General features: G+C 41.5%; 1 protein-coding gene across 3 annotated transcripts in view; it reads right to left on the bottom strand.

Annotated features, from left to right (window-relative positions):
- GNE (glucosamine (UDP-N-acetyl)-2-epimerase/N-acetylmannosamine kinase) overlaps window positions 1-26,410 on the bottom strand; it is a 49,920-nt gene that overhangs the window by 18,473 nt on the left and 5,037 nt on the right. The window contains exons 1-3 of one of the 3 annotated variants that reach the window (XM_028509414.2): window positions 19,861-20,047; window positions 15,054-15,259; window positions 3,344-3,795 (exon numbers count right to left, since the gene is read on the bottom strand). In XM_028509414.2, the coding sequence (XP_028365215.1) occupies window positions 3,344-3,795; window positions 15,054-15,217 (616 nt within the window). In that variant the 5' untranslated portion in view covers window positions 15,218-15,259; window positions 19,861-20,047. Of the gene's footprint in view, window positions 1-3,343; window positions 3,796-15,053; window positions 15,260-16,096; window positions 16,120-19,860; window positions 20,048-26,410 lie in introns of those variants that run through there. The other 2 variants (XM_036021922.1, XM_036021921.1) reach the window with 2 other exon arrangements.

Consider the following 26,410-nt stretch of genomic DNA (forward strand, 5'->3'; position numbering starts at 1 on the left):
AAAGCTTTCATTTAGAATGGAAGGGCAGATAAAGTGCTTCTCAGATAAGGTCAAGTATTAAAGGAGTTCATCATCACTAAGCCCTTATTATATAAAATGTTAAAGGGACTTATCTAAGGGGAAAAAAAGATAAAAAACATGTACAGTAAAATGACAGCAAACTCAGTTATTAACAACCACACCTAAAGCAAAACCAAAAGAAACTAAGTAAACAACTAGAACAGGAACAGAACTACAGAAATGGAGATCACACGGAGGGATAGCAGCAGGGGAGTGGGAGGAGGAGAGAGGGAGAAAAGGTGCAGAGTAAGTAGCATAGATGGTAAGTAGAAAATAGACAGGGGGAGGGCAAGAATAGTATGGGAAATGTAGAAGCTAAAGAACTTAAGACACATGGACATGAACTAAAGTGGGGGAATGTGGGTGGGAGCGGGTGTGAGGGGAATGAAGGGGGGAAAATGAGACAACTGCAATAGCATAATCAATAAAATATATTTTTTAAAAAAGAAACTGTGGGGAGAGAAATAGCAATAAAAGAGATAAAGGATATAGCACAAGTTGGCCCTGCTATGGTGCACAGTTCTATAATGTGAATAAGCTATTCCGTGACTCATAAATAGAAGGATGATGTCAGCCTTTAATGCAGTAGTTGAGTTTTTCATACACGATTCCCCATGACTGGATACAAATAACCTTAATTCTAAATGTATACAACCAGCTATGGAGTACCTGTGTCTCTGACTTCTGAGGCTCTTTTTTTGGCGGGGGGAGGGAGGGGCAGGCAATTTTTCTTTGAGAGTGAGGATGTTATAGAGCTCCAGAAGTCCCCTGCAGACAGGACCATTCTATACAACTTATTGCTAAGGGGCAATGGAAGGTGAAGAGGCAGTTACAGCAGTTTTAACGCACGAGAGCTTTCCACTTCTCAGTTGTCTTCTCCTTGAAGTGGGATTACGAAGCATGTGCACTATTTAGAAAGTAATCATATAATGAAAGAACTAGATGTCTTCAAAACAAAACAAAACAAACAAACAAACAAACAAAAACAGTGAAAAAGAATACACAGGACACTGAGCTGGAGCTAGCCAACCCTGGCAATAATTCATTTTGTGCAAAGCCAGCTGCTTCTCAATGCACAACTTCTGACACCATCACTGTCTCTGTCTCCAGACCTCAGCAGCTTCAGCCCCTCCACCCAGCCCTTTCCATGAAGGTGCCATTGTTTTGTTCTGTGTTAAGTTCTATATTTACTGCGCCATTTCTTTCATTACTGGGAATTTAACATGTCTTTTTAACTTTGCTAATGTTTTTATTAGGACTGTTATTTATTAATGTTCTGCTTACAAAGTCACATATTCTGAGAGGCGTACCCAACACTACTTTTCCCATATATGAGCAGTGTGGGAAACATGAGAAGCAGGTACAGACTTTGCAGATGTATTATTGGCAGGGGCAGGTGGCCTGGCTCATGGTTTTGTTCCCGCCCCTTCTCTTCCTCTCGACACACATACTGGTTTGTCTTTTTATAATCTAGATTTTGCTATTTTGTCATGTTTCTTTTCATAAAGATACTACTCAAATGGTTCCAAATAGAACTTTAAGCCCTACAAATACAAGCTTGCTGCATTCCACTTTATAATGATTATTTTCTATTCATTGCAAGTTTTTCAGGAATCCAAAGTTTTATAGAACACATACAGAGCTAACAGTATAATCAGAACAGAATGAAAGAATGTTTACTTAGAAGTATACAAAAAGGAGAAACTAAAGAGACAAGTTTATTCTGCTTGCCATTATCTAGTCAGGTTTTTTAATAACTACAAATCTGTTCAAGAATGAGAAATATATAGAATGGATTAACTTACAGAGGAGAAAAGCCCAATCCCTTTCCTATTTTAATGTGGTCTGATGTAAAATACACACAATCACCAAATCAACTCATTCATTAACTTCATTATTCAACTAGTCTACCTCTTTAAAAAGGAGAGTCCTAAATATCTAACCAGATGATTATTTCTGATTTGTCCTCTAGATAGTACTCTCACTATAAATTAATCAATGAAATTCTATTTGTAAACCTATTATCTTTGCCTCTGATTAGCAAAAGGTTATTTACAGGAGGCCAGACCATTGAACATTGAAGATTTTAGACCTTAAGGCTTATTTACAGAGATAAACTCTTAGGTACAACTATGACTTTTGCTTTTAATAATAATCATCATAATCCCTTTTAATAAGTACTTACAGCTTACTAACCACTTCTAACATTCATTATCTCATCTAAGTATTCCAATAATCAAGTAAGAAAGACATTAAAATTCAAAATAACAAATTTTCAGCCCTGGCTGGTGTAGCTCAGTGGATTGAGCACGGGCTACGAACCAAAGCGTCGCAGGTTCGATTCCCAGTCAGGGCACATGCCTGGGTTGCAGGCCATGGCCCCCAGCAACCACACATTGATGTTTCTCTCTCTCTTTCTCCCTCCCTTCCCTCTCTAAAAATAAATAAAAATATAATCTTAAAAAAACCACAAATTTTCATTGTGCTAAAAACCAAAATAAAGGAAAACATAAAATAAAAACACCCATCATTCTACTAACAGACACAAATATTATAAGTGATTTGGTGTACATACTCCCTTAATCTTTCCATTCTGTTACTGTTGCCATAGAAATGGCATCATATTATACATGAATATTGTAGCTTGCTTCCCCCCTTTTTGCTGTGCCAACATCTATCCCTATAACTATTCACCTATCACATATTTAATGTATTAAAAGGCATTTCATTGTATGAATATCCGTTAAGCCTTTTTAACAGAAAAGGTGAGTCTCAGAGAGGTAAAGTCAAACCACACGGCAAGATCCATGACCTATACATTAGCCTTCTGATTGCTAATGCAATATTCTATCCATGACAGTTTCTGAAAGGATTAAAGTATACCCAACTGGGCCCTGGCTGGTGTGGCTCAGTGGATTGAGCGCTGGCCTGCAAACCAAGGGGTTGCCGGTTCGATTCCCACTCAGGGCACATGCCTGGGTTGCAGGCCAGGTCCCTGGTGGGGGCCACGTGATAGGCAACCACACATTGATGTTTCTCTCCCTTTCTTTCTCACTCCCTTCCCCTCTACTAAAAATAAATAAAATCTTTTTTTTTTATCTTTTTTTTTATAATCAGGTAATTTATTAATTTTTTAAATTTTATTTTAATCATTGTTCAAGTACAGTTTTCTCCCCCCTACTCCCATAAAATAAATAAAATCTTTTAAAAAAAGATAAATAAAATAAAATATACCCGACACAGACAAACACAACCATTAGACTGAATAGAGTCTGGTACGTACCTAACCACATCCGAATGATGCTCATGTAGTCTTTGTTCTTGGCACAGAGAAGTTTGTCATAGGAAGGGCAACCTGCCAAAAGGATGCGATCGTGGTCCTCACACATGGATATCAGGTGCTGCTCGGCACTTCGGGTGCAGCACACGTGGTAATGAGCCAGCTTTGTTATGGCGTGTCTGATGGAATCGTCGATGGTCCCACTGACTTCTCCACCTTCGATGTGAAGGATCCGGATGTTCATCAGGGCAGCAGATGTTGCCAGTGCCAGGGCGTCGAACCTGTCTCCATGAACTATCATGATATCGGGTTTCAGGCGATTAAGGACATCTGGTAGCTTCACTAGGGCCAGGCCTACTGACTCAACCATGGCTGCCTCATCTTCCCCCCTAACAATCGTGTGTAGCCTGGTGTTAATGTCAAAGTCATCCTGTTCAATCATGCGGTATGTATTTCTAAAGCAGGAGAGAAATAAAGATGCGAGAGCATATTCTTAATTACGGGGCCATAAAAACATGAGAAAAGCAATCTAAAATCAAATCTGAAGGGAAAAATATTTTATAAAATGTCCTTGTCAAATAAATTGAAGTATAACTTACAAAAATTAAAAGCACAGACCACAAATGCATGGATCACTTGATGAATTTCTCTGACTGCATGCCCTGTAGCCACTGCCCAGACTGAGGTGTAACCATGCAGCCGCTCTGACTGTGGAGTAGCCACTCTCTGCCTCACTGCTTCACTAAGCAGCTCTTTCACGGAAGAAAAAAAAAAAAGAAGATATAACCATCTAGCAGCATCTTGGGACTCTTACTTATGCAGTGAGGACCTGAAGGGAGAACTACCTGAGAGAGAATTTTATTAGGGGGAAAAAAGACCAAAATGTACAATGGTCATGACTTTTTTAATACATTTATAAATTTTTAAAAGAAATATGCTACTTAATAGAAAAAAAATACTACTATATTATAAAAGCAAAGCTCATTTAAAAAAATAGTAGGGAACCAGTACACCTGACATATTATTATAATATAAATTTCTGAATGATGGAAATTATCACCTGAATTTTCTTTGTATATTATTATTGATGCAGCATAATTCTTTTTTTTTAATATTTTATTTTTAGACAGAGGGGAAGGGAGTGAGAAAGAGAGGGAGAGAAACATCAGTGGTGGTTGCCTCTCACATAATCCCCACCAGGGACCTAACCAGCAACCCAGGCATGTGCCCTGACTGGGAATCAAACCAGTGACCCTTTGCTTCAAAGGCAGGTGCTCAATCCACTGAGCCACATCAGCCAGGGCTTGATGCAGCATGATTCTGATTGGGGTGAAAAGGAAGTTTTACAGCATTAACTTGGCTGTGAAATGCACTTTCAAGTCTGTTTCATGCTTCGCCAACAACAGCAATTTGCAATGCCGTAAAGTTTCCTGTGTGTTATCATGAGATTCTAAAAGGCATGGCTTTTTTCCTAAATATGTAATATATTTATTATTGAAAAATGGAAAAATACTGAAAATTAGCATCCATAAACCTACACTTGGCAATATCAGTGTTATCATTTTGATTTTATTTCTAGCCATTTCATGCATATTTGAACATGGTTGAGAACATGGTATACATAGAATTTTGTAATTTACTTGATTCGTTTAACACTAATATTTTCTGAGATCACAAAGGATTCTTTACCTACATCACTTTACCTCACATGGATATCCTAACAGTCATTTCACAGATTCCTTTGGATTGTGCTACACAAGCTATGTTGTCTGTAAACAGAGAGTCTCTGTGCCTTTATTTCTATTTCTTACTTTATTGTGTGGGCCTCGATGTCTGGTACAAGTTGAAGAGAAGTGGTGAAAGTGGAAGTCCTTACTTTGTTCCCAATTTTAGAAGGAAAGCACACATTTTGTTAGTTACAGGTTTTTTACAGTTGCCCTTTATCAGACTGAAGAATTTCCATTCTATTCCAAGTTTAATACAAGTTTTTTTAATCTAAGTAGTTGTTTAATTTTGTCAAATGTTTTTTAACATGTATTGATAATCATATGGGTTTTCTTCTTTATTCTGTTAAGATGTTAATTATACTAATTGATTTTCAGATGTGAAATTAACCTTGAATTCCTGAGATAAAACCACTTGGTCGTGATGTATTAATTGGTTTTTTATATTATTGGATATGATTTGCTAATATTTTGTTTAAAATTGTATGTCTATATTCATGAGGGATATTGGTCTGAAGACATTTTCTTATAATGTCTTTGTCAGGTTTTGATGTCAGAATTATGCTTATTTTATAATCTGGGGAGTCGTCTGCTCCCCTATTTTCTAAGTTTGTATAAGATTGGTGTTATTTTTTTATATATTTTATTTATTTATTTTTAGAGAGGGAACGGAGGGGGGGGGTGGAGAGAGAGAGAGAGAGAGAGAGAGAGAGAGAGAGAGAGAGAGAGAGAGAGAGATCAATGTGTGGTTGCTGGGGGTTATGGCCTGCAACCCAGGAATGTACCCTCGCTGGGAATTGAACCTGGGACACTTTGGTTCCCAGCCCGGCTCAATCCACTGAGCTACGCCAGCCAGGGCTTAGATTGGTGTTATTTTTTTCTTTAAATGTTTGATAGAGTTCATGAGTGAAGTCCTGTTTGTGGGAAATTATTTTTACAGGAAGTGTTTGATAATGAATTAAATTTTTAACAGATATAGGGCTACTGAGATTTTTTTTTTCTGCCAATTTTGGTAAGCAGTGTTTTTCAAGGAGTTTGTCCATTTCATCTAAATTGTCAGCTTTCTTAGCCTAATACTCCCCTTTCAGTCTTTTAATGGCTATAATATTTTGAAAGAAATAAATTTTGGCTGTTAATTTTCTCTATTGTTTAATCTACTTTCATATTTCACTGATTTCCCATCTTTATTATTCCTTTCCTTCTGCTTAATTAGGGTTTAATTTTTTTTGTTTGTTTACTAAAGTGGAAACAGATAATTGATTCTAAACTTGTCTTTCATTTTTAAGTATATTTTATTGATTATGCTATTATAGTTCTCCCATTCTTTTTTCTACCCTTTATACCCCTCCACCCAGTACCCTTATTCCCTCCAGCATTCCCCCTCCTTAGTTCATGTCCATGGGTCATACAAAAAAGTTCCTTGGCTTCTCCATTTCCCATACTATTCTTAACCTCCTCATGTCTATTTTCTACCTACCAACTGTGCTTCTTATTCCTTGTACCTTTCTCCCCATTCACCCCCATCCCTGCTGATAACCCTCCATGTGAACTCTATTTCTGTGATTCATTTCATTCTCTAGTGGTTTGCTTAGTTTTTGGTTTTGTTTTTTTAGATATGGTTGTTGATAGTTGGGAGATTATTGTCATTTTACTGTTTTTTTAAGTATATTTTATTGATTATGCTGTTACACTTGTCCTACCTTATTTCTGCCCTTTACTCCCCTCCACCCAGCAACCCCCTACCCCCAGAATTCCCCCCTCCCCCCTTAGTTCATGTCTATGTGTCGTTCATTTAAGTTCTTTGGCTTCTCCATTTCCTATACTATTCTTAACCTCCCCTTGTTTATTTTACCTACCATTTATGCTTCATATTCCCTGTACCTTTTCCCCCATTCTCCCCCTCCCCACTGATAATCTTCCATGTGATCTCCATTTCTGTGATTCTCTTCTTGTTCTGTTGTTTGCTTAGTTTTTGTTTTTTTTAGGTGAGGTTGTTGATAGTTGTGAGTTTGTTGTCATTTTACTGTTCATAGTTTTGATCTTCTTTCTCTTCGTTTAAGTTCCTTTAACATTTCATATAATAAGGGCTTGGTAATGATGAACTCCTTTAACTTGACCTTATCTGGGAAGCACTTTATCTGCCCCCTCCATCCTAAATGAAAGCTTTGCTTGATAGAGTAACCTTGGATGAAGGTCCTTGCCTTTCATGACTTGGAATACTTCTTTCCAGTCCCTTCTTGCCTTTAAGATTTCTTTTGAGAAATCAGCTGATAGTCTTATGGGAACTCCTTTGTAGATAACTGTCTCTTTTTCTCTTGCTGCTTTTAAGATTGTCTCCTTATCTTTAATCTTGGGTAATTATGATGTGTCTTGGCATGTTCCTCTTTGTGCCTAACTTTTTTGGGACTCTCTGAGCTTCCTGGACTACATGGAAGTCTATTTCATTTGCCAGACTGGGGGCATTTTCTTTCATTATTTTTTCAAATAAGTTTTCAATTTTTTGGTCTTCCCCTTCTCCTTCTGGCACCCCTATGGTTAGGACGTTGGAACATTTAAACCTATCCCAGAGACTCCTAAGCCTCTCCCCCTTTTTTTCAACTCTTGTTTCTTCATTCTGTCCTGGTTGAATGTTTATTTCTTCCTTTTGTTCCAAATTACTAATTAAACCCAGCTTCCTTCCCTTTACTGATGGTTCCCTGTATATTTTTCTTTACTTCACTTTGTATAGCCTTCACTTCTTCCTTTATTTTATGGCCATATTCAATCACCTGATTACCAGTCCTTTGAACTCTGCAGCTGATTGGTTGGCTCTCTCTTCATCACGCAGTTGTTTTTCTACAGTTCTGATCTGTTCTTTCATTTGGGCCATATTTCTTTGTCCCACGCACCTGTTACATTGTAAGGGGCAGAGACTTAGGTATTTGCCCAGGTGAAGCAACCCACTTCATTGTGTTGTGGTGCTATATGTGGGGGAGGGGTCAGAGAGGGAACCATGCCACTTACTCAGCTCTTTCCCCGCTTTCAAGAGACTGGCAGTTTCTCTCACCACCACAACCCCCAAGGTTATTGCAGCCAGATGTTCTGAGGTCTTATCTTGCCTTCACTGGGACCTTGGGTTGCATGGTCTGTCTCACTTCCCAGTTGTTCCTCCTGGTTTATACACACATGGATGTGGGACCACCTAGTCCGCCAGCCACCACAGCTGCTTCCTCAGACCACCTCCTTCCCTGTCTGCCAGTCACTGCCTTGCCATGCGTCCTCTCTGCCCCTCCCAGCAGCCTGGATGAATGTTTCTCCTTTAACAACATACAGTTCGATTTTCCATACAGTTCAGACTTCCATACAGTTCAATTTTCTGGCAGTTCTGGTTGTTTTTTGTTTTTAAATTGGTTGTTTCCTTCTTTTGGTTGTGCTGGGAGGTGAAGCATATCTACGTATGCCTCTGTCTTGGCTGGGACCTACCTAATAGCTTATTTTTTGTTGTATTTTTTCCATTACCATTTATCCCCCTTATACCCTCCTTCCACCTTCACCCACCCCCAAACTTGTCTTTTTTTTACTATAGGTATTTAAAGATATAAATTTCCCCAAATTTGGTATATTACAATATTTATTATACAGTTCAAAATCTTTTCTAATTTCCCTCAAGATTTCTTGTTTGTTGTATGGGGTTAAAACTTACAAATAAAACAACCTAATTAAAACATAGGCTAAAGACCTTAACAGACTCCTCCTCACCAAACATGATATAAAGATAGCAAGTAAGCAGGTGAAAAGCTGCCTCATACCATATGTCGTCAGGGAAATAAAAATTAAAATGACAAGATACCACTACACACTTATTACAATAGCTAAAATCCAGAACACTGAGAACACCAAAGGCTGGTGAGGATGTGGAGCAGCAGGAACTCTCTCATTGCACAGAGAATGCAAAATGATCCAGTCACTCTGGAAGACAGCATGGCAGTTTCTTACAAAACTAACATACTCTAGTCATACAATCCAGAAAACATGCCCCTCTGTTTACCCAAAGGAGCTGAAAAGTATGTCCACAATCCATACAAAAAAATCTGCAAAACAGATGTTTATAGCAATTCTTCTGTGCTAAAAAATATTTAATATTTCATGTATTACTGACTTGGTGGTGATGAACTCCTTTAGCTCTTTATCTGTCCTTTGATTCTAAATGATAGCTTTGCTGAGTAATCTTGGTGCTTTTCATCATTTTGCATATTTTATGCCAGTCTCTTCTGACCTGCAAAGTTTCTACTGATACATCAGCTGACAGTCTTATGGGGGCTCCCTTGTAGGTAGCTAACTGCTTTTCTCTTGCTGATTTTAAGATTCTCTGTCTTTAACCTTTGGCATTTTAATTATTATGTTTGACCCTCTTTGGGTTCACTGTTTGGAACACTCAGTGCTTCCTGGATTTCTATGCCTATTTTCCATTATTTTTTAATAGGTTTTCAATTATTTGCTCTTTTCTCCTTTTGGCACCCCTACGATGCAAATATTCGTATGCTGGATGTTGTCCCAGAGGCTCCTTAAACTATCCTCATTTAAAAAAAATTTTTTTCCCCACTTCCGGCCAAGATGGAGATATAGGTAGACATACTGTGCCTCCTCACACAACCAAAACTAAGGACAACAAAAATTTAGAAACAAAAAAACAACCAGAACAGAGAGAAATGAACCGAATGGAAGTCTGACAATCACTCATCCAGACCAGTAAGGAGGGGTGGAGTCGGAGGCTGAGGGAGAGGGGCTGAGGGGTCCCAGCAGGAAAAAGCAGTGGGTGGCAGACGTGGGCGCGCAGGGCCCAGGCGGCAGTTGGCGGACCCCAGATACGCAGGGGCAGCTGCTGGACCCGGTGGCAGACCCCAGGCACAGGAGGCAACAAGCAGACCCAGTGAGGCGCGCAAGGCAGCTGACTGTCCACAGTCACACATTCACATGCAGATAAACCAGGCAAAAATGGGCAGCGACACAGATCGCACAACCCAGGGACCCAGCGCCAAGAAATAAAGCCTAAAGCACTGATTGAAAACACCTGTGGGGGCTGAGGTGCCAGGAGAATCTCCCAGCCTCACAGGAGAGTTCCTTGGGGAGACCCACAGGGTCCTAGAATGTACACAAGCCCACCCACCCAGGAAGCCAGCACTAGAAGGGTCCAATCTGCTTGTTGGAAGTGGCAGAGGGGACTGAAGTCCAACAGAGAGTGGAGTGAGCACCATTGTTCCCTCTCAGGACCCGCCCCCACATACAGTGTCACAACCCAGCTACTGGGTTGCCCGGCCCTGGTGAATACCTAAGGCTCAGCCTCTCATATGCAACAGACGCGGCCAGACCAAAAAAAAAAAAAGTTCAAACAGAACAAATCAAAGCTCCATAGCCAATACTTTTAAGTGACCGAGAGACAGCCAACCTATCAGATGCACAGTTCAAGGCACTGGTGATCAGAATGCTCACAGAACTGGTTGATTTTGGTCACAAACTAGATGAAAAAAATGAAGGCTACACTAAGTGAAATAAAGAAAAATGCACAGGGAACCAATAGTGATGGAAAGAAAACTGGGTTTCACATCAATGGAGTGGACCAGAAGAAAGAAAAAAACATACAATCAGAAAAGAATGAAGAAATAAGAATTCAAAAAAATGAGGAGAGGCTTAGGAACCTCCAGAACATCTTGAAACGTTCCAACATCCGAAATTATAGGGGTACCAGAAGGAGAAGAGGAAGAGCAGCAAGTGGAAAAGTTATTTGAACAAATAATAAAGGAGAACTTCCCCAATCTGGCAAAGGAAATAGACTTCCAGGAAGTCTAGGAAGCTCAGAGAGTCCCAAAGAAGTTGGATCCAAGGAGGAACACGCCAAGGCACATCATAATTACATTACCCAAGCTTAAAATGAAGGAGAGAATTCTAGAAGCAGTAAGAGATAAGGGGACAGTCACCTACAAAGGAGCTCCCATCAGAATGGCAGCTAATTTATCAAAAGAGACCTTGCAGGAAAGAAAGGGCTGGAAAGAAGAATTCCAAGTCATGAAAGACAAGGACCTACATCTAAGATTGCTCTATCCAGCAAAGCTTTCATTTAGAATGGAAGGGCAGATAAAGTGCTTCTCAGATAAGGCCAAGCTAAAGGAGTTCATCATCACCAAACCCTTATTATATGAAATGTTAAAGGGACTTATCTAAGAAAAAGAAGATAAAAAATATGAACAGTAAAAAGACAGCAAACTCACAGTTATTAACCACCACACCTAAAACAGAAACAAAAGCAAACTAAGCAAACAAATAGAACAGGAACAGAATCACAGAAATGGAGATCACATGGAGGGTTAGCAACAGGGGAGTGGGCGGAGGAGAGAGGGGGAAAAGGTACAGAGAATAAGTAGCACAGATGGTAGACAGAAAATAGACAGGGGGAGGGCAAGAATAGTATGGGAAATGTAGAAGCTAAAGAACTTATGACACATGGACATGAACTAAAGCGGGGGAATGTAGGTGGGAGGGGGTGGGTAGGGTGGAGGGGAGTGAAGGGGGAAATGGGACAACCGTAATGGTATAATCAATAAAATATATTAAAAATTTTTTTTCCTGTTATGATTAGGTGACTTCTGCTTGCTTATCTTCCAAATTCCTGATTTCATCCTCTCGTTCATCTACTCGAATGTTGATTCCCTGTAATGTACTTTTCATTTCTGACTGGTTCTTTTTTATGTTTCCTTTCTCTGTTTTTATGTTTCCTATCTCTTTGTTGAAGTTCTCACTAAGTTCATCCAGTCTTCCCCTAAATTCGCTGAGCATCCTTATAACTCGTGTTTTGAACTCTCCATCTGGTAGATTGCTTGTCTCCATTTTTAGTTCTTTTTCTGGAATTTTGTTCTTTCATTTTGGACATGTTTCTCTGTCTTCTCAATTAGGCTATATCCATGTCTTTGTTTCTATGCATTCGGTAGAGCTGCTACATCTCCCAGTCTTAGCAGCGTGGCCTTGTCCTGATATCCTGTAGGGCCCAGTGGCACAGCCCCCCCAGTTAGCCAAGCTGGGTGCTCCAGGTGCACCCCCGCATGTAGGATGTGTGCACCCTCATGCTATAGTTGAGCCTTGATTGCTGTTGGCATATCAATGGGAGGGATTTACCCCCCAGGTCGATCTGCTGCAAGGACTGGCCATAACCACCATGGAGGGTCTGCTGTGCAGCGGCTGATCTCAGAGCACTACTCACTTCAACAGGGTTCAGGTGCCTGCTGAGTCTTCCCCTTGAATATGTTGCTCATGGAGGTGGTTGGGTATTTTGGTGTGTTCTGAAGTGGTCCACCAGGAGTGCTAGCTCTGGGACCTCCTGGGAGGTGCAGGCAAAGGTCATTAACCACCTGTGCACTGCCAGGGGCCACCCAGGATGAGCTGCAAACTGGTTTGCAGATGGCTGCTACTTGTGCTGGGCTCAGAGGTGCCTGGGAGAGGGCAATCTTTGAACCAAGGCTGGCTGCCACTAGTGCCAGGCCTGGGGCCACTTAGCAAGAGGTACAAGGTATGCCAAGACTAGATGCTGCTTGTTTGAGAGATTGTAGGAAAGTCTGCACCTGAGCCAAGACAGTCTGTTTGTATGGAAAAGCTGGTGGAAACATCTTCAGTGGGCCTGAAAATCAGGTGGGGCAAGGGCTCAGGGAATCATCAGGGCAGGAAGAACTGTATTAGGTTGATGGAGATGCAGATACAGGGCCTACCTGCTGGCTCTGTGGAAGGAGGGTCCAGAAAAGGAACAATGGCCCTTGCCAGCACTTCTCTCTGGGAGACATTGCCCCTCCAACCCTTGCCCTAAAGCCAAACAATTCAGTATCCCCCCATCCTCCACATATGCCCCTGGCACCTTTCCAGCTACTGCCCCAGTGCTGGAGCTCAGAGCAAGTAAGTCTGAATAAGAGCATAGGGACCTTTAAGAGCAATGTCTGGGACTCCTGGAGCCCTCTGTCTTACTCAGCTGAGTAAGCTGGACTTACTCAGCTGGACTTACAGTCCCGGGTGGTTTCCACCCCCAGAAGTTACGGGGACTTCTCTTCCCAGCACTGGGGCCCTCGGCTGGAGGCTCACGCGGGGTTGGCACTCCTCGCCCTTCAGCAGCCAAGATGTCCCTCCCAATTTTAACTGCCACACGTGCGTGTGGGACCAGTCTATTCCTCGTCTCCATCCCTCCTACCAGTCTGGACGTGGTTTCTTCTTTGTACTCTTAGTAACAGGACTCCTGTTCAGCCAGAGTTCAGGGGGTTCTGAATGATGGTTGTCCTGTAGTTTAGCTGGAATTTTGATGTGGCTGTGGGAGGATGTGAGTACTGCATTGACCTACTCTGCCATCTTGGCCACTGTTCTCTCCACTCCCCCCCCCCCCGCCCGCCACATTTCTGTGGGGAAACACCATAGAGCCAGGTGTCTCCACCTCAGCACAGCTGACATTTTGGGCCAGACAGACCTTTGTTGTGCAGGGGGCTTTCCTGTGCCTTGGAAGATGTTCAGAAACATTCCTCATCTCTTTAGAAAATTGTTGAGTAAATAAACAAAAAAATGAATTTCTAAGTAGTCTTTATCCATTTGGTTTCCTTTTTGCCCAATTCTTAAGAGCATAAAAATGCTTTAAATATATATATATATATCTGAGCAGTTGAAGTAGAAAGGCAGCTTATTTTGCTGTTGGTTTAATGTCTTCTTAAAGTAGATAATACATCCTCATGGTTTAAAATTCAAGATACTAAAGGTTATACAATGAAAAGACTACCTTCTCACTTTGTTTCCCGTCATATAGTTCCTCTCCCCGGAGGCAACCAATTTCTTCTGTTAGAATGGACTTTAAACATACATTTCCATTAAGCATTAGACAAACTTCCTATTTCCCAGTGTCACCAGATAAACACTGCATTCCCACACTTAGTCACTGTGGTAGGCAGACAGGAAACCGGCCACAGCTTCTTTGGGGGCCCCTCCCACCAGTCTTCTGTCACATTCTTCTCACAGAAGTAAAACAGCCCACTCAGACTTCCACTTCAGGCTCCAGCTAACATTGCTCATTCATCCTGTCTTTGTCCTATGTATGTAAGAAGTGAGTTTTCTTACGCAGAATTCATTTCACATTTTGAAAAGTTACGAAATTTTGAGCTTCCATAAATTTCTTCCCTACTCTAAGTTAGAATCAAATTGCTAAACCGGTTTTTGGAGGCAAGTTTTTCTTTGTTTTTTTTTTTGTTTTTTGTTTTTTTTTTGCTGTTGTTATTACCTTGTTTTTAAAGAACAGTCTGAAAAAGACAATTTTCTTTAACACAAGCTTCTTTCACATTTAATATTGTTTTTAACCATCTTGCATTAACATTTCCATGCCACAAGAGTGCGCTAAATGCCACTGTATTACATGCAACAAAATGAATGTTCATCTTTGGTTTATATATTCTGCTCCCTCAGAGATTTCCCAACTTGTCATTTTTTTCTATTTCGACTCTGATCAATCAAAATAAATATAAATGGCAATGGTAACATAACGTTCTATGTTACCTTGTAAATCAATTAGATTTTTTAAATCTTGTTTCATATCTACTATTTTATATGCTGTTGAGCTATATACCAGTTTTAATGTAGAATTACCATTAGGACTCACAAAATGGATTACATGGAATCACATTAGTATATTACACACTATATAAGTGCCACTTCTCCTGAATGTAATAACAGCACCAAGCATCTATTAAGCAGCATCACTGCGATGAATCTCTATATTACTATCTCCATTCTTCATGATAACCTACAACATAGGTTTTCACTCTGTTTTACAATTGAGGAACCTGAGCCTCAGAGATGCTAAGCACCTTCTCCAGAGCCACCTAAAAACTAAGTGGTAGGACTGAGATTTGAAGCTAGGTCCACACAGTTCCTAGATCCAAGCTCTCGCCAAGACATCATGTTGCAATGAAGAGTATCATAAGGAAATGCTTTCATCTTACCCATAGTCGTCTATCAGGTGAGAGCCAAGCACCACCACATCAAGGTCAAAGAACTCTGGTTCCGTCTTAATGCCAAACATGATGGGTGCGAGTTTAGAATAATCAGCACGATTGCAAGTAGCAACACAAACCCGAAGCTTTCGGTTATTCCCATTCTTCTCCATGACTTGTTTTTTCCTTTTGGAAAGGTCCTTAAAATAGAGTTCCTGAAGTTGCAAAAATAAAAATTATTTATGAGCAGGATGACATATCCTAGATATAAACAGAACTTTGCGGTTTTAAGTCCTTATCTACCTTTTTTCCCACCTCATTTGTATGTGACACAGCCGCTGGTATATCCAGAGTTATGAAACCCCAGCTGACTAACTATAACTCCACCCCTTCCCCTCAAACTTAACATACTGTAATGCAATTAAGAAACAGTGACATAAATCAAGTCTCATTTAAAAGGTGAGGAAGCATCAGCTCTTAATTAGTTAAAAATTACTTGCCATACCTGACAGTTGATACCAACATACCAGACCAAAACTTTGAGAATTACTGACCTGGTTCAACTCCCTCACGAACAAAAAGGGAAACAGGTGTTAAGAGGGGAAATTACTCCCCCCAGATTCAAGATCACATCTTAAGGGATGAGATCTATTCTGCTCACACCACACCCCCTATATACGAAGCACTGTGATTAGTGCTGAGGAGGAGAAAGATGAGTAAGATAAAGATTTAAAACAACCATCAAAACACACACAGCCCTGCCTTTACGGCGTCATTAGCACTCACTGCCGGTGATTACAAACTGGACAACTCCAAATGCTAACCAGAACTTCCTGTCCCGCAGGCACCTTAAAGTCACTATCCCAAATAGAACTCATTTTTCCTTCCCAAACCTGCTTCTCCTTCCTTCTTCTCTGAGTCACTTGTGAACTTCCACTCATCCAAATGCCTTGATGTCCTTGTCTCCTGTTCCCCACCCTGTACCTCCTCAAGCCCTACCAATTCCGCCTCATGAATATCTTTCAAATCTGTCTCCCCCTCTCCATCCCCACCAGGGCATCCCCTGGCCCAGTCCCTCATCTTAGGTCTGAGCTGTGGTAACAAATGTCAAAGTTAATTTGCCTGTCTCTAGTCTTGACCTGTCTCCCACAAGACCTTCCAGGTGATCTTTCCAAAGTTCACAAATCTGATTTTCATGCTAAACAGGACACATCACCTACCGGTGAGGTCCAAGCTGCTGATTGGACGTAGCCCATCTTCCCATCCCTGTTCCCCCCTGAGGGCAAGTATCCCAACTCCATGCCAAAGCCATGCCGAAGTCCCCGAAGTCCAACCAGTGGGTCTCTGTATCTGTGCTTGTCTAGATGCCAGTGCCTCTGCCTAACACTTCCTTTCCCTCTGCCCTGGCCTCTTCCTCCTGCCTCAGAACCCAGCCTTAGTTTCACCTCCACTTTCACACAACCCCACCCCTCTCAGCTGCTGCCTGCCTCGGCGCACCAGGGCCCTGCCACACAGGCACACACTATCGCCTGACTCCTCTGCCTTCCCATCCCCCACCATCCTATACCCTCCACTCGAAAAGTAAAAATCAGGGACAAGGGATAAGAGGTATGTTTTATGGAGCATTTTAAACTTCTTTATATCAACGTAAAATTTCACTTCATGGGATGATCTCAAAGTTTATCTTTCAGGAAGTGTATAAATGTTTACAATTTGCACTCAGGAATCCAGGAAAGCTTGAGTAAGGATGCCAATAAAAAGGGACCTGCCAGGCCTGGCCAGGTAGCATAGCTGGTTAAAGTGTCATTCTGACACACCACGGTTGTGGGTTTGATCCTCAGTTAGGGCACATATAAAAATCAATTAATGAATGCCTAACTGAGTGAAACAAATCGATATTTCTTTCTCTCCCTCTCTCTCTCCCCCTCCCTTCCTCTCTCTCTCAAAAAATTATTAAGTTAAAAAACTTTTTTTAAATGGCTGTTTTAAGTTTTCTTGTACATAATCCTTTTTTCCACTCATAATTCAGTTTAACCTGAATAAATTGTTGGTGATATTTAATTTGTTGGGTGAGACAAAAATTCATGGTTGGTCAATTTGTATTTATTTTAAAAAAACAGTAAACTTTCCATCTGGCAATACTAAAATGCTTAGCATTTACCAAGTAATTCAAAGGTTATTCTGCCAAAACTGAAAGTAAGCTAGCTATATAAACTGTAAAAAATATAAACTATATATAAACTATAAAAAATATAGTTAGTTAGGCCAAAACTTTGTTAAGAAGTTAAATCTTAAAAAGAAAATAATAGTAAAATGCCTTTCTAAGGGGTAAATCCTTTTTAAAAAATAACAATTTAATATATTTTTGACTAGGTAGTACATTCACATAGTTTAAAACTGAAGTCACCCCCTGGCTGGTGTGGCTCAGTGGACTGAGTGCCAGCATGCAAACCAAAAGGTCACAGGTTCAATTCCTAGTCGGGGCACATGCCTGGGTTGCGGGCCAGGTTCCCAGTAGGGTGTGCATGAGAGGCAACCACACATTGATGTTTCTCTTCCTCTCTTTCTCCCTCCCTTCCTCTCTTGAAAAATAAATAAATAAAATCTTTTTTAAATAAATAAAACTGAAGTCACAAAAGGCTATTAGCAAAAGTCTTTTCTGTGTTCCCAGCCATGCAGTTCTTCTCCCTGGAAGCTAAGAGTTACTAGTTTCTTATCTATCCTTCTCCAGATTAACTATGTACATATAAGTAAATATCCCTATATTTCTTTAACAGTAAGCATTTGCTAAGCACTTCTGAGGTGCCAAGCACTGTGTTGAGGAGTTTTCCAATCATTAACTCATTTCATCCTCACAGCCCTGTCTTATTTGTCCCATTTTACAAATGGGTACATTGAGGTACATTGGAAAATTATTTACTTGCCCCAAATCACAGTTAACAACTGCCAGAACCAAAGTCAAACCCAGCACCCTGGCCGGATAGCTCAGTTGGTTGGAGCATCATCCCAATAGGCCAAGGCGGCAGCTGCCGGTTCTGTCTGGCCAGGGCACATGCAGGATGCACAAGTGAGTGGGACAGCATCGTCGATGTTTCTCTCTGTCTCTCCCTTCCTCTCTCTCCCTCTCTCTAAAGTCAATCAATACAAATTAAAAAATAAATACAAATTAATAAAAGGAAATTTTTTAAAAAAGAACCCAACCCAGCATTCAGAACCATGCCCACATCTAGCGTTTGCCTCGTGTCTGTCGATCTCATAAATACCTGTGAGTGAGAACTTTTTGTGCCTGGTCCTTCCAAGAGAACATGATACCCACCCCCCAATGTGACATTTCCCTTTTTGCTGTTTCAGTTACCCATGATCTGAGGCTATTAAATGGAAAATTCCAGAAATAAACAACTGTTAAGTTTGAAACTTCATGCTGTTTTCAGTAGGGTGATAAAAATCCCATGACATCCCCCTCTGTCCTGCCTGGGATGTGACTCATCCCTTTGTTCAGTGTTGTATGATACATATGCATGATACATATGCGCCCAGCCGTTAAGTCACTTAACAGTAGTCTCTGTTATCGAAACGTCTGTCACAGTGTCACCCTGCTTGTGTTCAAGTAACCCTTGTTTTATTTAATAATGGTCACAAAGGGTAAGAGTAGTGATGCTGGCAGTTCAAATATGCTAAAGAGAAGCCGTAAAGTGCTTCCTTTAACTGAAAACGTGAAAGTTCTAAACAAGGAAAGGAAAAAATCATATGCTGGGGTTGCTAAGATCTACAGTAAGAAAGAACCTTCTGTGTGTGAAATTGTGAAGGGAAAAAATGGTGCTGGTTTTGCTGTCATGCCTCAAACTGCAGAAGTTAAAGCGACAGTACATAAGTGTTTTAGAAAAGGCATTAAACTTCATCACAGGTATGTATGTATACATAGGAAAATAAACAGTATACATAGGGTCTGGTAGTATCTGCTGGTCTCAGGCACCCACTGAGGGTCTGGGAACAGGTCCCCCATGGATAAAGGGGGACTGCTGTGCAGCACTTTTCCCTGGGTCCAGGGGCGATGAGACTCTGAGGAATAAAAGAAGGAAGGCACTGTATAAAAAGTGGTCTGAAACGCAGAGCCCTGTTCCCGAGCTATCATTGGGTTTGGCTTCTTCCAGGCCTTCTACAGCTGGGTTAACCAGTTATCTATACTGCTAGGCTGTGCCCCAGCCATCTTCTCAGGAGCACAGAATACTTTTTCTTGCTGTAACAGTTTTACAAGTGTGCTCAGGATGGAGGGGTGGGGTGTGAAATAAACGCATATTAAACTTCCAAGGAAGCCCAGACTAACAATATAGTCAGGGTTGGGCGCAGACCTTCAAAATCATCTTTTAGTTCAACCTTTATACCCAGAGCAACTTGCCTGCCAACTAGCTGTCTATCCTCTCTTGCACAACTCTTTTTAACGGACATTATCTTTCAGGACAGCCTGTATTTTCACTAGACAGCACTGCCCTGGGATAAAGTCACGCCAGGCCTTCCCCTAACACCGCCCCCCAGCCCCCCGCCACACACATACACACAACTTCCCGGTTACTCTCCCGGGGCCGCATTGAACCTGTCTGCTCCACCCGCCACAAGGTGGGGCCTATAACGGGGCTCAAGAGGGGCCATGGCTTGTAGGCCCGCGGGAGACAAGGAGCGGCCGGGGTCGGGTATGGGCCAGGGGGAGGCACAGCGCGGTGCGAAGCCGCGGACTGGGGCGGGGGAAGAGGTCGTAGAGGCCGGGAGGATGCTCTCCCGGAGCCCGCCCCTGTGTCCCCGACCGACGCGTAGCACTCACTCGTCGGTAGTCCCGCTCCCTCCGGCGCCACCGCAGTTGCTGCTGCCACGCCTCGACGGAGAGAGCCGGAGGCCACGCCAGCAGGCAGGCCGTGCGCAAGCCCGCCCCTTCGGCTTCCGCAACTCCCAGGGGTCGATGACTAGCCGCTCTACCCCGGCTCCCCACCCCCCTAGCACACCCACCCCAAACACCGAATCGGCGAACGCGCCTTTACGTCACCTGAGAGCAATCCTGTGATTGGCTGTACCCTTCTGCGCACCCCCTTTTCCCAAAAGGTTTCTGGAGGAGGCGGGGACGGGGGCGGGGCGGAGACGTGGGCGGGGCGGGCAGAGAGCCTTCTGTGGTGGTGCCGCTAGTTACCGCCGGTCCTAGTTCTCGCTCGCCCGCCACACGAACGCTCGGAAATCCGAGTCCTCCCAGAGGGTATTTGTTTTGGCTTTCCGTTCCCTCAGTCATTTCGCAGGCCGCGGCCGGAACAAGGCTGCCGTGTAGCCGGTCCACCCAGATCTGTCTCCGGAGTTGAGGCTTGCCACTTCAGAACCCCGACTGCCAGAAGGCTCTGTTGGCAAATACTAGCTGATCATTGTAAGGGACTCGCCCGGGCCTCCCCCTGCAGAGAAACCCCAGTCAGTCCGGGCCCAGGGGCGGCAGAGAGCAAAGCTGTGACACGAAAAGTGGTGGGAAAACGCTCGCACAGGTCCCGATGGAGACTCTTAAATGCTTGTTTCAAATTCCTGAGTCATCGCGGACAAACTTTGAGTTGGTGGTAACAAAACATTAAAGCCTTTTTTTTTTTACAACCATTAGATAATTTACTACAGGTGAAACTAAACAGTCTAACAACTCATTGAAAGTTCTTATATAAGGTGAATATCCTAATCAATAAAACTTTTGCACTTGGTTTTTCAATCAATGACGACGCTCTAATTTGCGGAGGACATTAACCTTAGGTTCCCTGCAGCTAGATTGGAGCCACTAAAAGGTCACATCTGGCACAAAAGGACAAACATTAAGGGGTTTCGTCCCCCCAAAATGCCATTGGATTTCTTTTTCAAATATCACTTTGGTTGCTGTGTGGACCGTGGGTGGGATCAAGAATGACGGCAGTCTTTGGAAGGATGCGTAACCAACGTTGTACCACACTGACTGCATCTGATGGGGTCCAGGAAAGTCGGACTTTTCACTAAATTCCCATTTGAACTATCTCTGTATTTTGTAATATATGCACACATTTCATGTTCAAGAGAATAAAATAAAATTGATTGAAAAATGGTGTCAGTGAAACAAAGTTGAAGTGGATGGATATGAGATTTAGATTTAGTTTAGAAGTGGAATTGATGAAAATTAATTACGGATTAGATATGAAGAAATGGCAAAAAAAAAAAAAAAAAAAAAAAAAGGAAACAAGGGTGACTTCCGGGTGCCTGGCATTAGTAATTGGGTGATTGGTGCCATTTACCGATGAGAAATGCCAGTGGGTGGGGGAGATGTTGGTGACCAGGTTTGGGGAGTTAAAAGTAGTTTTAATTTGGGATATATTGTTTGGGATACCTATCAGATAGCTACTAAACAGGCAATAATATATATGAATATGAGCACAGATTCACCACACCATAGGTAAGTTTCATATTGTTGCTGTAACAAATTACCTCAAACTTAATGGTTTGAAACAACACAGTTGTGTCTGAAATGGGTGTCACAGGCTAAAATCAAGGTAGCAGTGTAGGCATCACACACACAAAAATTTGTAACTATGTGTGGTGATGGGGGTTAACTAGACTTAACTGTGTTGATCATTGGGGTAAAAGGAGGTTTACAGTTGCGAGTATATGAAATGGGGTTTATTCTTACATTATTATTTATTAATTATTGTATTATTTTCCATACAAACAACTGTAAATGTACTTTTCCCCAAACCTGTATACATATATTGAATTATTGTTGTACATCCGAACAAGTATAATGTTGTGTCAAATCTCTCTCTGTCTCTTTCTCTCTCCCTCTCTCTCTCTCCCTCTCTCTCTCTCTCTGAAAAAGGTATCAGTGGGTCTGCCTTCGTCAGGCTGCAGGGGAGAATCTGCTTCTTTGCCTTTTCCAGTTTTTAGCGGTGCCTTGGCTTGTGGCCTCTCTGATCTGCTTTCCTTGCCACATCTCCTCCTCTGACTCTCCTGCCTTCTTTGTTCACTTAAAAGGACCCTTGTGATTACATTGGGTCCACTCAGCTGGTTCAGGATAATCTTCCCACCTCAAAACCCTAATTTAATCACATCTGGAAAGTCTCTGCTGCTATGTAAGGAAACATATTCACAGGTTCCAAGGATTAAAATGTGGACATCTTTGGGGAGTTATTCTCTTGCCTACCACAGGTGGTATTAGAAGTCCCAGGAGATGTTCAAGGTGGGTATATCACTTTTAAAGTTACGTGCCATATCACCAAATACCCAGAACAGAACATTAATTTTTGTCTCTTGAAGTTAAGAAGAAAGTCAATTTCAAATACAATGTTAATGTTCCATTTTTTTAACCTTGGTGTTTATTAAATGGATGTGTTTAGTTTGTAAAAATTTAAATTGTTAATCAATAAAATATAGTTAAAAATAAAAAAAGAAAGAAAAAAAAATTTAAACTGTATGCCTAAGATATGTGTACTTTTTTTTATGCTCACCCGAGGACATCTTCATTTGCTGCTTTAGAGAGAGAGAGGAAGAGAGAGAGAAGCATCAATAGGTTGCCTCCTATCACACCCAGACTGGGGTTTCCTACCGGGACCGGGTATCACACTCACCCACGCCCAGACCGGGGATGAACCCGCAACCTACGTATGTGCCCTGACTGGGAATCGAACCCACAACCTTTTGGTTATGGGATGATGCTCCAACCACTGAGCTACACCAGCCAGGGCTCCTGTACATGTTTTTGTATGCATATTATAAGTACACTATGTTTTTTTAACATATTGTTTAAGATTATAGCTAGGAAAAATGTAACTAGAAAGATAAGCATTTTTAATAATAGGTAATATAATTTTAAGAATTTGTGCACTTGTAGATTATGTTTGATGAATCTTGAGAATTCTATATTTCCATATATAGTCAAGTAGTTCTGAATTCATGGACTCATTTAACCTTAAAGAAAATTGCACTCTTTAACGAATTTTTCCCTATGTTCTCTTGAGATAAAATTGTAGCAAGGAGCTACAGGGGGTATTTTCTCTGAGCTTTTTGGAATCACTTTTCTATGGGTAAATATTGTTACATCTCTGTTACTTGCTATTTAAAAGAATGAATTAACATACCCAAAATCTCCCTAAATCATTACATTTGCTGGTTTGGTTGGTTTCTTTTGACTTTAATCTGAGGGCTCTTCAAACTTCAAAGAGGCACCTAAGTACTTCTTATGTATAATGTAGCTTTGTAGTATAATAAAATTAGATTTTTCTACAGATTACTCCATAAGCAAAATTATAAATTCAGACATTCAAGGCATAATTAGACTGTCAAAGAATCCTAGACCTTAAGACATCATCTACTCCAACCTTCTTGTCAAAGGAGGAGACCTCTGGACAGTGTCCTTGACAGAAGTTCATGTGGTGACTTAGGGATCATTTCTTCTAACAGGGATTAATCTTGCTCTTTTATTTGGTGATTTAATTATAAAGTACACTACCTTCCTATAAATACTAGTATTAGTAGCCTACTATTCTAATAAACACTCTATTTATATTCACTCAGTACTCCTAACAACCTTAAGATATAGCTTCCATCACACCCATTTTATAGATAGGGAGACAAGCACAGAGGAAAAGTTTCTTGAGATCCCACAGCTGCATGCAGATGAGCCCAGCCCTTGACCCCACATGTTTAGCCACCTCCCTGCCATAAGCAGAGCCCTTACACATTATGATATAAATCTATCTTCAGGTTGATCTTGATCATCGATTTTGGGGTACATCGTGCCACTAGTTAGGATTTCCCATAATTCTTCTCTTCTCCAGCCCACATCTGTGTATTGCTCACATAAATATCTTAAGAGATTTTTAAAGATATATTCTTTAAAATCAAGATACAGAATGTCTATGACAGTCTTCAGTTGTACAAGTTTGATAAAGGCTTCAAGGAAGAAAAGATCAGTTTGGCACAACTTTTTAAAAATAAACTTTTAATCGAAGTTTAATGAAGAAACCTCACACATAGTAAGCACGTGTTGACTTCTAAATTTTCATTAAGTGAACGCTCCTAAGATAAAGAAAGAAAATATTACCAGTGTACATCGGTAACCTAGCCAATAGCTGCCTATCCCTGACCCATGAAAAGACCCAGCACCGTGCCATGCATATTAATAGACACAGTGGTGTGAACCAAGCATGTGAACCTACCCCACTGAAGCAATTAGACTGTGGGAAACAGAGGGGATCGGTCAGTTGTAAGTGAATCGGAAAATGGGGCACATTAAAAACAGAGACACAGATATGCTGCGAGAGGTAGCGCAAATGGGCCACACAGAGAGAATCCAGTCCCTGACTTGCCTCTCTAACTTCAATCCATGCATATCCTTAAAATAAATAATCTTTTTCTTAAGGTGCCAACTTCCTTGCCATCAAAAGACATTAACAATGAAACTGCAAGCCAGGAAGGCTCCCCGACCCCATCATTTCAATTCCCAACTCCAACCCATTGGCAGTGCCTGCTTAATGGCAGTGCCTGCTTAGAGAACTATGTGGAAAATGACCCTGAGGCCGAGTTCAGTGGAAAGGAGTATTGTGCCTGCCATGTTGCCATTTAGGGGAGGTTGGAAAGGAGGCAGGGATCGTGCCATGTACTTGCCATTTCTGCCTTTAGCCAGTGTGTTGCCACCCTTCAAGGCCAGGCAGGTTCATGGTATTCGTGCAGATGGAAAAATATTCACAGAGCCATGGGGATGTCTGGTATGCCTTATTCATGGGTGGTCGAGTCATGCACGCTGCAAGCTGCCTGTCTGTCTGCATGTCTCATGTCGTGGCCCTTGCTCCTCCCCAGAGTGGCACCCATCGTGGTGCCTGTCCCCTTGTGTGTCTCTCATCATCATTGCCCCCCAGCAGGGAGTCCCTACCTGTTTAAGTACTAGAGGGGAACAAAGCTGGCAAAATGCCAGAAATTATATAATGTAACATAATTCTGCCCATGTGAGCCCACTTCATGTTATGGGAACAATTTATCAGGCCCAGTCTCAAGGCTATGAGAACAGTGGTTACCAGGCCCCTCCAAGGCTATGGGAACACTGCTTCCCTTAGCTGCCCAGACGCCTGGGTGAGGAAGCCAGCCTGCCTCCACTCACCCTACAGCTGATATCATAAAGAAATCAAGAGATGGGAAAAAACCGAGCAATTAATCACCACATTAAACTAGATATTTCTGTTTAATAAACATCCTTCTCTTAGCTATTCCCCTCACTTTATAGCTCAGACACAACACTTTTAATTGCCGGAGTCTCTGGAGTATGTAACGAGGCAAAACACATTTTACGAGCCGGACATCACTGCATAAGCCAGATCACTTACAGCCCAATCCAGTCGCATAGGCCCCTCCCCGGAAGAGGGAGAAGTGACTTGTACTGATGAGGCTACAATATATAGATGGGAAAGCAATTCTTTTTTCCTTAGGAAAAGCATTAAGTTGAAGTTTTAAGGATTAAGTTTACATTAGCTGAAAATAATCCCATGACATCCTAATCTGTATGGATCAACTTCAGGTTTGCAAGAGCATGTGACTAAAACATACACTTGCGAATGTACTGATTAAGACGCTCATCACAAGAAGAGAAGCCTTTTTGAAATTTGTATTTCAGGACTATTAATCACTGTTCATATCCCCAATTACTAATCAGTTTATCACGTTAGCCAATCAGCTTTTCGGAGCCCTTGTGGCACTGAGCGAGCCCTGTGCTAGCTTGCCCAATTATACAACAAAAGTGCAAATAAATACAATGACTGTGTCTTTGTTTTTGTGAAATATGGTACTTTATCGGGATTTTAAATGTATTTTTATGGGCTATGCAAGTATTATATTTTAAACCAATAAGTAATTTTATGACTTCCCTGTTTGCTCAGGAAATAAGGTAAGCCAGAAAGTGCTCAGTCACCCCTGACTAATAGGAGGGCAGAAAGTTTAACTGGCACAGCTATTCTAGAAGAACTGGAAATGTGTTAAAACCTAGTTTGCCTTTAACTTTGACTCTGTTATAAATAGGTGGATCAACAAAATTATGCTCTAAAATAACTTGCTTGCTAAAGAGTTATGTGGGAAAAAAACCAAAGGAGAAAAAAGCTACCTAAGAAGTACATCCTTTTGGATATCAAAGGATCAGGCTAAAATCAACAGCACTTAGTACCAGCAATAAACCTTTGGGAAATGTTCATGATTTCTCACGTAGGCTGAGGAACCAGCCCAGGTGCTGGTCTGAGCTCCCGGGGCTGGGAAATAGTAGACATTTAGTAGTTGGCATGTAGCTAAAAAGGAAGGTGGGGTCCCACATGGCATTCCTGTGGAACGCTGAGCTGGACTCCTCAACACCC

Source organism: Phyllostomus discolor, chromosome 3, assembly GCF_004126475.2.
Source record: "Phyllostomus discolor isolate MPI-MPIP mPhyDis1 chromosome 3, mPhyDis1.pri.v3, whole genome shotgun sequence".
Lineage (NCBI taxonomy): Eukaryota > Metazoa > Chordata > Mammalia > Chiroptera > Phyllostomidae > Phyllostomus > Phyllostomus discolor.